Raw genomic sequence first — 14,891 nt, 5'->3', positions numbered from 1 at the left:
CTGGGGAGTCCATTTCCTCCCTAACCCCAAAGAAATCTCTTCCACATTTTTGAGTGAACAAAGGAATGAAACCTTGGCTTAACAGCAGCTGCAGTCTCTACATATATTCTTTCACTGCACAGAAAGTCAATTTGGGGAAAAGCGGTTCTTGTTTACTGAGGGTGAAAATGGCTATATTGCGAAAGAATCTGTCAACAGGAGATTGTAAGCTAAACACTTTTTTTTCAATGATAACAAGTCGAATAACTCAAGATTAAACCACCCATTCAACACCGCCAAACTCAAACGCCATACTCTCAGAGTGACCGTAAATCTAAGCACCTTTGCTGTCATCATGGCCCTTCACCACGATGTGCGCGTCCAGCTCCTGCAGCTGATCATGCAGGCTGTCCAGCTTGCGTCCGGACGAGCGCAGCTGGCTATCCACCTGCTGGGCCTGCCGCTTGTCGGTGGCGGCCCGGCGCAGGTTCTCGGCGCCCTCCTTGATCTTGAGCTCGCGGCGGATCTCGCGGCGGATGCGCTCTCGCTGCTCCTCAAGCCGCTGCTGGACATTCGAGTCGGACAGGTCCGAACTCTGGTCCAGGCCCAGCTGCTCAAGCACCGACAGACCATCTGGATCGCTCTGCAGATGGGGAGAATGGAGAGAGAGATAGAGAGAGAGAGAGAGAGAGAGAGAGAGAGGGAGATTTAACATTCCTTCATTATCACACGTTCTCATAGAGCCAAACAAAAATCCTCAGTCACAAGGCTCACATCATTAACTTTATACAGACGCCACAGAGAGAGAGAGAGAGGAGTGGGGGAATGTGGGGGTACTGCACATGCCAAGAGAGACAACAGCCACAGATATCTTAATTGCATTACCAAGCTCACTGGATGGAGCTGAATTGTCATATTGTGTGTTGGGATATTAGCCTAATGGGCGGGTCGACTGAACTGGCGTCCAACACGGCCTCCCTCCTTCTGAGCCTCCCTGCCTGCCTGCCTGTCTGCCTGCCTGCCTGCCTATCTGTCTGCATGGTGCCCAAACTGGAGCCAATGCTACCGGATCACTGGGGATTAGCTGAGCAAGACACTGGCCCCGTATCAAGATCTTTTGAAACAGGCAACACCACAAATATACATGACACAAAACAATGTCAGAGGGTCCCCCACATTCTGCATGAGAGAGCAGTCCCTCTTGAAGGGAGCCCAGCCAGACTACGTGCCAGTTTACACATGTGCACCAACTTAGGACCCAACTTAGGACCCATTATCTCACAAAGGGCCTCACACGGAGCTCGGCCATGGTGTTGTAACACCCATAAAGCCATTCCGCTGAGCCGATCCGCTAAACACTCTTGCAGAGGTAAGAGAGCTGGGCTAGTTTTGGGAGGCAAGCAACACGAGAGCTGGGATCAGCTGTGAGGAAAGAATTTCTTGTGTATAGGGTCAGCTCTGCTCCAGGTTGCTGGGAATAGAAAAACATTGATTGAGCCCGATCTAGAGAGAATTCCCATCTCCCAGCAGTCTATGCTAACATGCTAACTCTACACAGGACCAGCTCTCTTCCAGGCTTGGGGTTAAGAACAGTGGGCTGCTGGGTTGGTGGATTCAGAGTTCCCATCTCCCAGCGGTTCATGCTAACAAGATTAGCACAGATCCCAGCAGCGATAATTGAGATAAAGATCAATCTAATAGCGTTTCTGATCAACACAGCTAACAGAGACAGACACTCTGTCAGCATAGCTATATCTACTCACATTCCCCTTTGCTCTGGGTGTATCAAACTTACAAACCCATTCACCCATACACAATAACACAAAAGCACATATACAAACACAAGCTTCCACAGTAATGCATCAACATGTCAGTCATGATCGCAAACACACACACACACATACACACACACACACACTCACACACATGCACACACACACACACACACAGAGAAAAACACACTGGTGCACAAATATCCCCATTACCCACCCATACATTACACACAAAACCACTAAGAAAGCTCAATTTTATCCTCCAGCCGATTGTTCAGAGCTGTCACTCTCCTAAGAGCTTCAGGCCAGTAGTCCATCACTAAATGTGATTATGACCACTCTGGCTCTCTCTAAGTTGGCAATCTAGAGCTCATTCCACTGCCACTTCAGATATCGCACATCGTATCTTAAGTTGTAAGGTGTTCACACACACAGTAGTGTAGTGCCCACACTTTCTCAGCAGTGGCTGAGAGAGAAGCTGGGAAAGAGGGTCTCTTAACACAAGCGATAAATCTCTGTGCGTGGCAAAGCTTTGTTGCAAAATGGCTGCCATAGGACACCCATCTTCCTCGACAGCAGAGCTGTCAATTCATTTCCTCTCTTATTAACGATAAAGGAGCTTCCTGGAGCACAATTAAATATATTCTGATTAAATCAAGTGTTCTCATTAAAGCAAGCGAAGTGACAATAAGAATGAGAAAGTCTCTGTGTTTGAGGCAAAGAAGTGAGGCAGAAACAGGATCTGCGACACATACTTACACATGTAAACACACATATGCACACAGGTACAAAGATAAGCACGCATCATTCCTAATAACCTAGATAGGTAAAACTACTACAAGTTGACCTGCCCATTAAATCCATGAAATTAAGTCATGGTAAAGCTACTGCTGTATGAAGTTTACAACATGGCAGAAAAACAAAACATCTTAATGAGGAAGCACAATGGCGGCCAAGTTGCATTAGCTTCTGAATCACAGAATTCTGGCCTCAAACTAAAACTTTAACTTGCTTTAGTTTGTATTGTGCTGTGTATTAGCGTGCATCCTAAACATGAATACAATGTATATATACATATCCTTATACATACAGTATACTAAACCAAAAACATACACCCACACACACACACAAGCCACTTCATACCTGAGCATTGTTCCCTACCAGTGGGTCAAGCTCTCCCGAGTCATTGGGACTGTTGCAGGTGTCTTGCTCGGCAGGGCCCTCGCTTATTGCTCCCTCACTGGCCATGGCCCCAAGTGCAGATACTGTCCCTACTGCACCTGCTAGACAGGTTCAAACCTCCGTTTCTGCCCCTGTGCCCCTACCTTCAGGCTTGTTACCCTAAATACACAAATCTGGAGGATTCGGACAGAAAACTTCAGCAAAGTATGACTAACTGAAGAATACCGCAAAAGAAAGAGAGAAATGACTGAAGAGATAGAGACTCAGCCCCACCCGAGCTTCCTGTTCATTTCTACAGACTGAGCAAGCGAATGAGCAAGAGAGAGAGAGAGAGGACTGTCACATACAATGAGACAGCGCGAAGCCACAGAGCTTCCTGCTTTTGCCCATTTCTTCTGCATGGTGAGCACCTAACTACACCATCAGACTCTAATCTGAGCTCGGTTAGATATATATCTGTGAGTCTACTGGAGAAGTCAATCGGAAGTTAACATTTCTCAATAGTTTCATTAAAGCTTTCAAATGTAGGTTGAGGAAACTCATAAGGAAAGCTTATATGATTTAACAAAGATAACATTCAACCAAGTTTGGTACTGTCATCACCATCACACTTCCCGAAATCTGAGTGAGGCAAGGAGCACAGCAGACAGAAATAGATGGAAACATGTGGGGATGAGGGGTTACAGATAGAGAGAGAGAATTAGATAGATAGATAGAGATAAAAAGAGAGAAAGAGAGAGCGAGAGAGGGAGAGATGAAGCGGGAGAGGGAGATGTAGAACTACTATCTAGAAGTACGAGAGCGTACCTCATGGACAACTAAAGCTGACATTTTCACAGTCCCACTTCTCTAGCCGACCCCCTTTCTCCTTCCAATCATCAGCTTGCATCAGTGATTCAGGCGTCACGTGCCAGACAGGCAAGCTTCGCCGCAGGGAGGCCAGAGAGGGTCTGGAGCTCAGGCTCCACCTCGGCCTCAGCCACTCAGGAGGAAGTGAAACCTCCCCAGGCTCACAGCACAACTACTTCCTGAGTGCACACCATTCACATACATATGTACAAACGCACACATACATACACACTTGTCATATGTATCATAAACTAATACACAGACACACACACACACATACAGTAAACGTATGACACAGCAGTGTGCTATCAGATCAGACAGTGGAGAGGTGGTAAAAGACAGCTGGCCAGACTCACTGCTCACCAACAATAAGCATCCTGTGCCAGAGGAAGGAGTACCTACATGCACAAAGATCCCCATCCATTCCAGCAGAGATGAGCTCCGGCGCCTCCTGTGTGTATGCGCGTGTGTCACGGAACATCGCTGACCAGGAGGAGTGTGCATCAGCACAGTTCTTCACCGTCCTTGTTTTTATCTGACACTGAGATCGAGACAGAGTGGTTCTCTCTATATTCAACCAACTGTTTTTTTCTCTCTCTCACTCTCCTTGACGCAAAACACAGCAGCCCGCAATAAGAGGAACTCCTCAAACTAAACTTCCCTGAGAAGTACAGGAAATTATGTTGGCTACCTGTGCTTAATTGTGTGTGACATGAAAGACAAAGAAGCATCCCTTTACCACAAAATGTGCCCATGAGCAGTATATTTGTGTGTGTGTGAGTGAGAGAGAGAGAGAGAGACAGAATATGTTTGAGTGTGTATGTGTGTGAAACTGCTGGCCACAGCTCAGCTACAAGAGCAGAACAATCACAGAGCAGAGCTAGATTTGCAGCCGTCACAGCAGCAGCGGCGTCCTGGGCTGAGGGCTGTGTAGTGGTGTGCGACGGGCGAGACACACACACACACTCTCAGTCTGTGAGCCATGCGAGGACCCAGAGCCGTCCCTCCAATGAAGTTTTAATGGTCCGCCGGCACGAGCACTGCTATATATAGACAAGAAAGCCTCTCGTCCTCATCCACGGCCCTGCTCGCTGCCTCTTCCACACACAGTTCACTCTCCACTCTTCTGGGATGACTTATTGAAAGTGTATGTGTGTGGGTGTGTTTGTGTGTGTATGTGTGTGTGTGTGTGTGTGTGTGTGTGTGTGTGTGTGGGGGGGTATATGTTTGTGCAGGAATGCATGTATTTGTCTGGATAAGTGCATGTCACTGTGTGACAGTGATCATATATGTTTTCATGTGTGGGTGTATATTTTAGGCTTCTTCCTGCCACACACATACCAGCACAGCTCCTCTTAAAGGGACACCAGGCAACGTTTTCGTGTTAATTAATCATCTTCGTAAGTCAGTATATGGTTAAATGACTCATTACGGGGCGAATGAAGGCTCTCTCGCCCGCCCCTACTGCCTGTAGGAAGAATATCCCACATGCAAGTTCGGTGTATCCTACCCGTCGACCGAAGCAGGATCAGTTTACAGCACAGAGGCAGGCTAACGAAACGCTAGCGTTTGTTGCAAACGTGTGTATAATGGCAGAGCCGGCGAAGAAGCAGCGAAAACCCTTGACAGAAGACGCAAAGAAAAGGAAAAGAGCTTCAGACCGAGCGAGGGGGAGTTTCGTAGAGAAAAAGCATCAGGCTTGCCTGGTGTCCCTTTAAGTCACGTTGAACTTTAACTGTCTGCTGGCTTGATGCTGTTTTACTCAATTAATGCGCTGAGTCGTGATTATGCAAGCACAGGCATTTAATAATATTAGCACTTTAACCACATTATCTGGTAAATCGGCAATTCTGAGAAATGACAGGGGGAAAACGATGAGGGGTGGAAGGGAGCATTAAAACCATGATTCATTAAGCCAACACTCCTTCAGACAAGGTTATTTAGTGTAGGGCAGTGTAACCTGCTCCTGTTTATGACTACCGTGTTTGAAGTCAACATAAAAATAATAACATGGTGTATGACATACTACAAAAATGTACATTTTAAAATCACTTTTTTTTTAGACAATCAGTCTTGACATGATGATCTACATGATGTCAGTATTATGACATCATGTCGGTTAAACACATACACACATGTACAGTACACATTCACACACGTGGACACACAAACACACATATACCTACATACACACACAATGAAAATAGTTCCATAGGTAAATAAACAGGGTAGAGTTTTTTTTGTCTCATCTGAATTCACCTCACACACCCGTCTCTACACAACCCAATTCAGCGTCAGCCTCTGGATTTGGGTTACGAGAGGCTGGGGGGCTTACAGCGAATTCCAGTTACTTAACCCACCACTCAAACACACACACACACACACAAATACACAAAGGCTACCTCACAAACCCAGTGCCTGTGCTTAAGCACCGCTCAGGAGAGGCTAACAAATCAGAGACACACAGCAGGAAATACACTGAGCACACGTCAGGCGGCAGCCATGAATAAAACAGCAGTCAGTGATGCTCCAGTCACAAGTACAGTGACTTCCAGGGCAGCAGCACACTTCCTGCTCAATCTCTGCAGAGGCAAGGTGGGTAGATGCTCGGGGGAGGAGTAGGACTCACCCAGACACCAGAGGTGATGTCTTACAATGTTTCTGAAACATTGAACGGTGCCATTTCTTGCCACCACTGTCCTGACACCACTAGGCACAGATATCCTGTGTTGAAACAGATGGCCCAGTGATCCTTAAAAGCCCTCTGTGTGAGGGGGGAATAACCCGCAAGTCAGTTTCAGTTATGTCTGGGCACTCTTAGTTTCTTTTTCCAAGGGTGCCTTGCAAAGGCTTTTACGGGGGTGTGTGGAAACTGAGACACACAGCTGCTGTATCTGAGGACACCAGCGTTTGTGTATGTCTGTGCGCAACCACGAGGGTGTATGCATATTTCTGTGGCCCGCTGTATGAAATGTTTGTGTATGTGTGTGTGTGTGTATGTGTGTGCGTAAACGTCAGCTGCATAAAAGGGCCTGCACAGCTGGTGCAGCCAGATCACCATGAATGGTGTCATTGTGAGGCAGTTCATCCTCTTAAGAGACTGTTTGTGTGAATGCACTGCCAAGCGCTGGGGGCAGCCTGACAAAAAACGAGGTCAGAAATGTGAGCAAGCTCATCCGAGGAGAGGGAGACCTGCGATGGTGAAGACCAGGGCAACAAATGAAGAAGGACAGGCCTGTGTTCAAATTCAGCTGGGCCTGAAATTTGTCAGTACTGTTCTCAAAGCAAAATGTCAACATGATCCCTCTGAACTGATGGTCATTGTGGTGCATGGTCTTTGTAAAAACTCTTTGCGGTGCTCATGCCATGTCTAAAGACATGTTGCGTTCCTGACAGCGTCCTCTGGAGTGGTTAGACTATGGAAAAGTGTCCCCATGTAACCCTGCAGACTGGGTTGGAAGCTGTGCTTACACAGAGGTCATGTTCCCTTCAAGGGAAGTCAGCTGGAACTCCCCACTGTGGCCTACAAGTTCTATCTTCCCCCTGCTCCGTGTTTCAACCACCAGTTGTGTTCGCGAAAGATATTCCTCTCCCTGATGTGCTCCATTGCAAGTAATTGTTTTATGAGATGGTGACTATCTGAATACCCTACTGTGATCTGCATTGAGGTAAGTGATTCACCTATGATGTGTGAGGAAGTAGTTAGGCTGTGAAAAAGTTCCATCTCCATCAACCCATTTATATTACATGATGAGCCCTATGTAGTATTTTATAGTAGTGTGCATAGTGTTTTCTTTTTATCGCTCAGAGATATACTGTCTTGCAATCAGCAGTAAATTCAGGTTAGTGGGGGTGAACTTGCTCTAGTGAAGTTCAATAAATTGCCCCCAAACAACGTACCTCAGCCAAATAGGCTGGAGGTTGCAGGGCTGTCTGGTCGTCTTACTTCCGAGGGTGTTGGCCTGAGAGTCTGCCCTCCACCCTGCAGCACGGAGCATAGAGAGCGTGATATGATGTGATGCTTTCCCAGCAGACCTATTCAAAACTGTGGCAGGCCACTGATGAGTAATGCTAACACCACCCTGGGCAGGGACGACTGGCAGCGCAGTGGAACGTGGCCACAGTACAAACACACATCGACAAGTGCAGGGCTGGGCGAGCATTAGGGGTTTACACTGAGAGTTCATAGCAACGTCTGCTGCTCTGCTCCGCTCCAGGCCCTGGGAGACCACATCATCAACATCCCTTTTGCCTGCACATTCCAGGTTGGGTAAAAAGTGCGGTGTGCCTCAAGGCTCAAGTGATATACGGCAGGAGTGACCTCACTGAGATGAACCCAGTTCTCTTCTTGGGGCGCAGAAATTGTCCCAAAACAGCATATAATAATATGTGTGTGCAGCGTTCCCCATCATTTATATTGCCTGTGAGGGAGTGAACACACTTGCGTCTTTTTATATTTTTGCACACTTGAACATTTTCAACCAGTCTTGGACAAAAGCCACTGCATATGCATAATGAACCATCACCATAGCATTTTTCCCTCTCTCTGTCTTTCTCTCTTACCCTCATTCCACTTTTGTACTCAAGCAAAGTATGAAACTCAGACACACATCTGGGACACCTGAATGCCACAAAGGCCTTCCACAACACCTGAAACGTTCGATGACCCAGGCACTTTCTTCCGGAACACGATGTGAAGGGCGCTATGAAAAATAAATAAATGGCAAACCTGATTTCTAATGGCAATTGGACTGGGAGGTGTAGGGGGGCCAGTGGGGGTGGAAAGCAGATTAAAAATGATTATGGCCGTCGGGTTAAGAGCCTCTCTGATAAAGCAGATGATAATCCCTGTCTTTACTTCTACTGATGATTTAACAGCCATCAATGAGCAGGGCTTGGCAAGGAGAGAGAGAGAGAAAAAAAGCCAGAACATGTCACAAACAAAGTGTCATTGTGCATACATGTATGCATGTGGCGGATTGCATAACGGACCAAAATACACAACTCGTGGCGCTGTGTTCCCCACGCTGCTGCAGTCTGGAGACTGGAATGAGGTTCTTAGACACAAAGAGGATTCGATTGCCACTGGGGGTATAACGGGGAGGGGATAGAGAGGCCTTTTTAAGCGGGAGCTGGGAAAAAACGGAGGCGAGATTTGGATCAAAGGTGCCGCGAGCTGGCGGGGCCAATGTCAGCAGCATGTTGGGGAGGGCAGCACCACCACAGCATCCCAAAGATAAAGAGGCCATAAAACCACGGCGGTCTCATCTAAAATAGATGACAGGAGTCATCATAGGTCTTTGCTTTTAAAAGACCATCATTTATACCAAAGGAAGAGGAAGAACCAGCAAACCATCCAGTTTCGTTGGATATTTTTCTTTCCAAGATGCAAATAATGGTGATAATGATCAAACGACACAGGGCATGGAAACAAAAGCTCAGGCTCACCTTATCACTTTACATCACTTGTTTTTGTAACTATTTATAAACATCATGTTATAACCAAGTTGGTAAAGCAATCAACGTCATCCTCTGATAAGTCATCCACAGGGAGAAACCTTTCATAACTGCTTCCCAAAACATTTCAATCAAATCACTCAAATTAGTCTTTCCATGTATTTTTTCGTCGCTTTATGAAAACAAACCAAATATGAACACTATCAAAGGCTCACCCAAGACAGTCAACAGCGGACTACATATCCTTATCTCCCTAGGTAACCAATAGCTGTTCTATAACCTTCTCTCTTCTCTCTTACACTGCTTGTATTAAAAGTCAATTCCAGAATCATGCTCTGTGCCCCTATACATATATGAGTCCAAATTAAGCTCTCAAAACTGTCACCACGACTTCCACACACAATAACAAAAATTGTAAATAGGCAGGGCCATAACAATGTCTTGAGTGAACGAGAGATGTGTGTTTACTGTGGTCTCTTTCTTGGATGTCTGTATTTAAACCGGACAATTACTGTTGCATAAGTATTCCATCAGGTAAAAATGAAATAAAATAAATTACGGATAAAGACTCAAGAATTTGTATAAATGGGCGTGGCGGGGTAAATTAAGTCAAAAATCTGTAAAAGCGGGTTCACAGGTATATTGAGTTGCCATTTAGGAAAGTCACATTTGCCAAAAGCCATACATGTATTTTGAAAATCATTATATATATATACAGTATATGTGTGTGTGTGACTAAATAACTCCGGCAACATGCTACATGTGTGGGGCGGGGCCATTGGCTCTCGTGCCCCTGTCCCTCAGCAGCTGGACAGGCGGTGGGTCTGAGAGGCTGGGTGGATTGCCTGTCTTAATCCCCCAGCCAACATGGGAGGTGCCAGGGGGGCTGAAGCAGGGGGCTGTAAGAGTCACTGTCATGGTGGCCGTCGAGACTGACTGACTGACTGCAGCATTTTGGGGCCCCTCTAATCCTATTATACCCCTCCACGATGGGCTAAGACAGCTGGGACCCACAAAATGTTGTTGTGAATGAGGTGGCACAAGCCATCCGGCGGTGCCGCATGCAGACACATGTGCCTGCATCAGGTGTCTGGAACCCCTCACGACTCTCCGTGTGTTTGTTCGCCGAGGTTTTTTTTTCCAGGGGCCATTACCCTGAGCGATTGACCAAACAAACGTCTCGGGTCTCCAACACACAATCAATAAAAAGTAATTTGGCAAAAAGCAGAGAGACAGACAGACAGGACTGAGAGGGAGGGGTATTATTGTGCATAATGACCGACCTCAGCCTTAACAGACAGGCCACTGGGCTTTGAAGAAAATTAATCACATTTTTTTTAATCAAAAATTAATACCAGAAGTGACAGTGTATATATTTCTATGATATGCACTCACAGAGCTGTGGAACCAGCAAAGCTCTCAACCCTGACTGATTGAAAGGGTGTCTAGTAGAGAGATATAAAATACAAACATGACACAAAGATCGGCGCAAAAGAAGCAAGAAGACCGGGAGATACAAAAGTGCTGATAAAGTGTGTCCTTTAATGGAACTGAAACTGGCACAGAGGACTTACGATAATGGAGAGCAGAACGGATGGCAGAGAGGGACAAAGAGAACAGTAACAGAAGGGGGAGAAAAAGAGAAAGATGGAGGAGAGAGAGAGTTGCAAAGAGAGAGTGAGTGACAGAGAGAGAGGGAGAGAGATGGGCTATGGGGTGCATGAGGTCAACTGGTAAAAAATCTGACAATCATTTCAGACCCACTCCCTTGCTTGAATTTACTGTCTCATCCGCCACAAAAGCGAGCAGCTCATGTGGACCGTACCCTGAGGGTGAGTGAAAATGGAGCAATCATGCCCAATCACAGCCCCGTCTGAGACTGTGAGCAGCCGTGGGGTCAGCTCATCAGCATCCACTCCAGAGCCCTGCTCAGTTCAACTCAATCAAACGGACAGACGGGGAAATAAAGGGCGGGCCGCAGCACAGTGGTCAATCCAATCCCACCCAACACACATCCCATGAGATCCCCCAGTGCATCTGCATAAATCGTTCCATTTAAAAGACTCTCTCTGGTTGTGGGCAACCGGAAGTCTTTTTTTGTAGCAATGCAAGAGCTATGCGGTAGTTCCTCTGGCTTTAAGGAACAGTTTGATTCCTGCAAAGAAAGAAAGGGACCACAACAAAGAAAGAAGAACTTGTGGAGAAGTACAAAACATCATACACTATGCAACAAATTTGAATTTGAAAAAAGGAGAAGTTAACCTTAGCCTTTTGCGCTACGAACATAAAGAACTCCACTCAGGTTTTAACTATCTCTGTGAATACAAGCTGAGAGAGAGATAGATCCCTTTGGGCTAACTTACCTGAGCCGCTCTCATGTTCCTGTCACATGACACCAGCACAGACTATCCTGAGCACAGGTGTATCATCGCATACCTATATTCACTAGCCTTGGCCACATACCATCTTGCTATATGACTGAAGCAACAGCATGGAACTGGTCACTAATAGCAATGACCCCTAAAACCATGCTTGAATACGATATGTCTGACCCATTCGGGAGTGAGGTGTTAGGTTCTGGCATTGGTTTAAGAGAGGTGCTGTTCAATTTTTCAACACTTCTCACAAGAGTGACCTGACGATCCACTTTTTCTGAGCTGGAGTTGCCATCTGCACGGTTGTGTAGTAACTCAATCCCGCTCTCATTATATGCCTGCCTGGGACACAGGGCTCATAACTTTAAACCACTAGCCTACAGAGTACACCACACTAATGCTTTCCTAAAAACATCTATGTGTAGTTCATATGGAGTACTAAATATACTTTGTCACTTTGTACAAAACTAATTTCTATTTAGGTAATATGATTCAATATTTATTTTCAGAATTCTAAAGGCCTCTTTAGTAGACTGTTACACTTATATAACCCATGTAGTTACATTTCTGGGGAAAATAATACTACCCACATGGCATCAGACATAGGCTGATCAGATGTAAAGACATGTTAAATATTAAATATTAACAATATTCACAAATGTGAAGTGAGGATGACCCATACATTTCGACCAGGACACTTACCTGTATTGAGTCATTGTTGGCCATGTTTTATTGTGCGTAATAGGCAACCGCCTAAACGATTTAAAAATACCACTTATTTCGGTCAAATGGCCGGTGCTTGTGATGGGAAGTTTAGAGTCTCTGTCCAAGATCGTCAGTTCATAGCAGCAATTATTGGTAGAAGAAACAACATATCAAATGCGATTTCCAATACGTGCGAATATCCTCCGGGGGGGACATCAGGTAGGCAAAATTTCTTTACCTCACAGCAGACCACAATGCGGGGCCAGACGATACGCCTGAGGAACACTGTCGATCCTCCACATCCCTGACAGGCAAAACCTTATTGCGGGCAACATAGTCTGGCACCGACAGTTTCAAGCACAAATTTGTACAAAGAAAAAGTTGGAGACACAAAGCATAGATGATAAGACAGATGCCAACGTAGAGCCAAACGCCGGTTGCTCTCGCTAAATGACTAGCCTAGGCTACCACAATTTCCCATTCGGATCAAAATGATTGAAATCACGCCAGAACACCATTTCGTCCATTCTGCTGTAGAATACACATTGGAATAGTCTTCGACATTCGACGTTGACAGTGTCGCCACCTTATACGCGTTGTTTTTATTCCGGTAGGTCCAATTTTAGCTTGCCAAAGTCCTCATTGAATTCAAACAGTAGACATTTTTCAGGACCGGCGATATCTCACGGTTGAGACCTGGGTTTGCTTTTGTCAGTGCGGAGACAATTGACATGACTAGCCGGGCCCCCTCTAATAAAAGTCCTGCTGATGCTCGCGCATTCGGATGAGTGGCGGGAGCGAAAGGAAGAGCGAGGGGTCCGCATCGGTCATGTGACGTGTTTGTTACCAACCATAGCGCTTTTTCAATCTTGGGAATCGGCTAAGACCAACTGTTGATATAGATTTACATAGTTAAACGATTTTCATGTTAATAATAAGAATGATGATCATATTATTATTATTATTATTATTATTATTAGTAGTAGTAGTAGTAGTAGTAGTATTACAATAGTTGCCAAGTAGTAGGCTAGTATGCCTTATAATAGGCCAATAACCATAATAGGCCTACTCTTATCAGTAGCCTATGCCAAGTTGGCAAGTGGTGGTTGTCCAACTGGCCCTAACCCATATAGCCTACAAGAAAAGGCAGGTGTGGCTACTTTCGAATGATTTTCACTATGGACATGTGTCTATGATAATGTCAGAAAAAGAAGTGGGGTGAGGAGGCATAGCACTAGACCTATAAAAACATTTCTTCAGCCCTTAGTAAGCGTTCTCTACCCATAATTAAAACTGTTTAGACTGGTATGTGTAGCCGTTTTGTCAGGTTATTGTCAATTGTTAATTGCCGGACTCGTTTGCTCGTTTGCATTGTGTTAACCATTACCTTGAGTGAGTCTTGCCTATTTAACGAGTCTGTCGCGCACCCTAGTGGTCATCTAAGTTCAATGCGTCACAGAATAAAAACACCGACAAGTTAAAGGCCTATTGACACTGCAGTCGATAATTGTCTCCAGATACATATCATGATAATTAATTAAACAAGAGGATCTGTCAGCTTCTGTTTGAGCAACCCTTTATTTTCAGATGAGCAACATAATTTCCACAATTACATTGCAAAATACTCCCTAGCAGCATATTTTCAGGACAGCCTACATCAAAGAAAGGACATAACCTACTTAGGCTACAAATATCAGATATCTAACAGTATAAAACTATCACGACTGTCTCAAAAACACAAATTCAAAAAATAATAATATTCAACGTTAAGGTAATTTTATTCAAACACGTAACATAGCCTACTAGGCCTACCTTCAAACATTCTGCATTTTGTCTAGAATGATTAGTTGTCATTGTTCTTTGTCAGACTGTATCAAAACTGCATGAATATAAATACCAATATTCTGGAACAATAAAGTTGGCTAATCTAAATAATGGAAACTATTCTTTCGATTTGGTGTTTTATCTACATGTGTATAGGCTGCCTATTGCACATAAGGTAATCATGCACAGACAGATTGCTTATGATAAAAGCATATTGCATACAACTCCCTTTTACTTTATAATGTTTACTTATACTTGAAATTTAATATAAAAGAAAGTGAGAGTGCATAGGAAAACATGCACTATGTTAGAGTAATCATGAGTTATATTAAGACTCAAAAGAGCTATTAATGTTTCTGATGACAAGTACTGTCTTCAAACTTTAAAAAGTCATCATTTACAGTAGGCTACAGTAGGTCCGGCATAGGTGGCACTTCACATAAATATTCTGCTACCTCACAGCTAAATAATAAGTAATTTATGAATTGCAATATATTATTTATAAGAAACTACCAATATACGAGGATTGAATTATTCACTAGACACAATAGGATAGTTTATACATTTGAATGATGTATGCATAAATAAGCATTTAATTTAGTATAGTAATTATACTCTATATAAGACAAATTAACTATATATCTCCTGAGTAAAAACATTGACAGAACAGTTAGGCCTACTATATGCAGAAGAAAAAATGACTACGGACAGTAGGTGGCACCATAATGCGGTCTATAAAAAGCAACAT

General features: G+C 44.6%; 1 protein-coding gene across 3 annotated transcripts in view; it reads right to left on the bottom strand.

The window, feature by feature from the left end:
* Positions 1–13,128, bottom strand: part of pkn1b (protein kinase N1b) — a 29,516-nt gene extending 16,388 nt beyond the window's left edge. The window contains exons 1-2 of one of the 3 annotated variants that reach the window (XM_048245940.1): positions 12,317–13,128; positions 322–622 (exon numbers count right to left, since the gene is read on the bottom strand). In XM_048245940.1, coding sequence (XP_048101897.1) covers positions 322–622; positions 12,317–12,340 — 325 coding nt within the window. In that variant the 5' untranslated portion in view covers positions 12,341–13,128. Of the gene's footprint in view, positions 1–321; positions 623–2,894; positions 3,216–4,184; positions 4,271–12,316 lie in introns of those variants that run through there. The other 2 variants (XM_048245941.1, XM_048245939.1) reach the window with 2 other exon arrangements.
* Between the last annotated feature and the right edge of the window lie 1,763 nt (positions 13,129–14,891).

The sequence above is a fragment of the Alosa alosa genome, chromosome 6 (assembly GCF_017589495.1).
Source record: "Alosa alosa isolate M-15738 ecotype Scorff River chromosome 6, AALO_Geno_1.1, whole genome shotgun sequence".
NCBI lineage: Eukaryota > Metazoa > Chordata > Actinopteri > Clupeiformes > Clupeidae > Alosa > Alosa alosa.
Note: the sequence above shows the minus strand (reverse complement) of the source record. Positions and strands in the feature narration are given on the sequence as shown.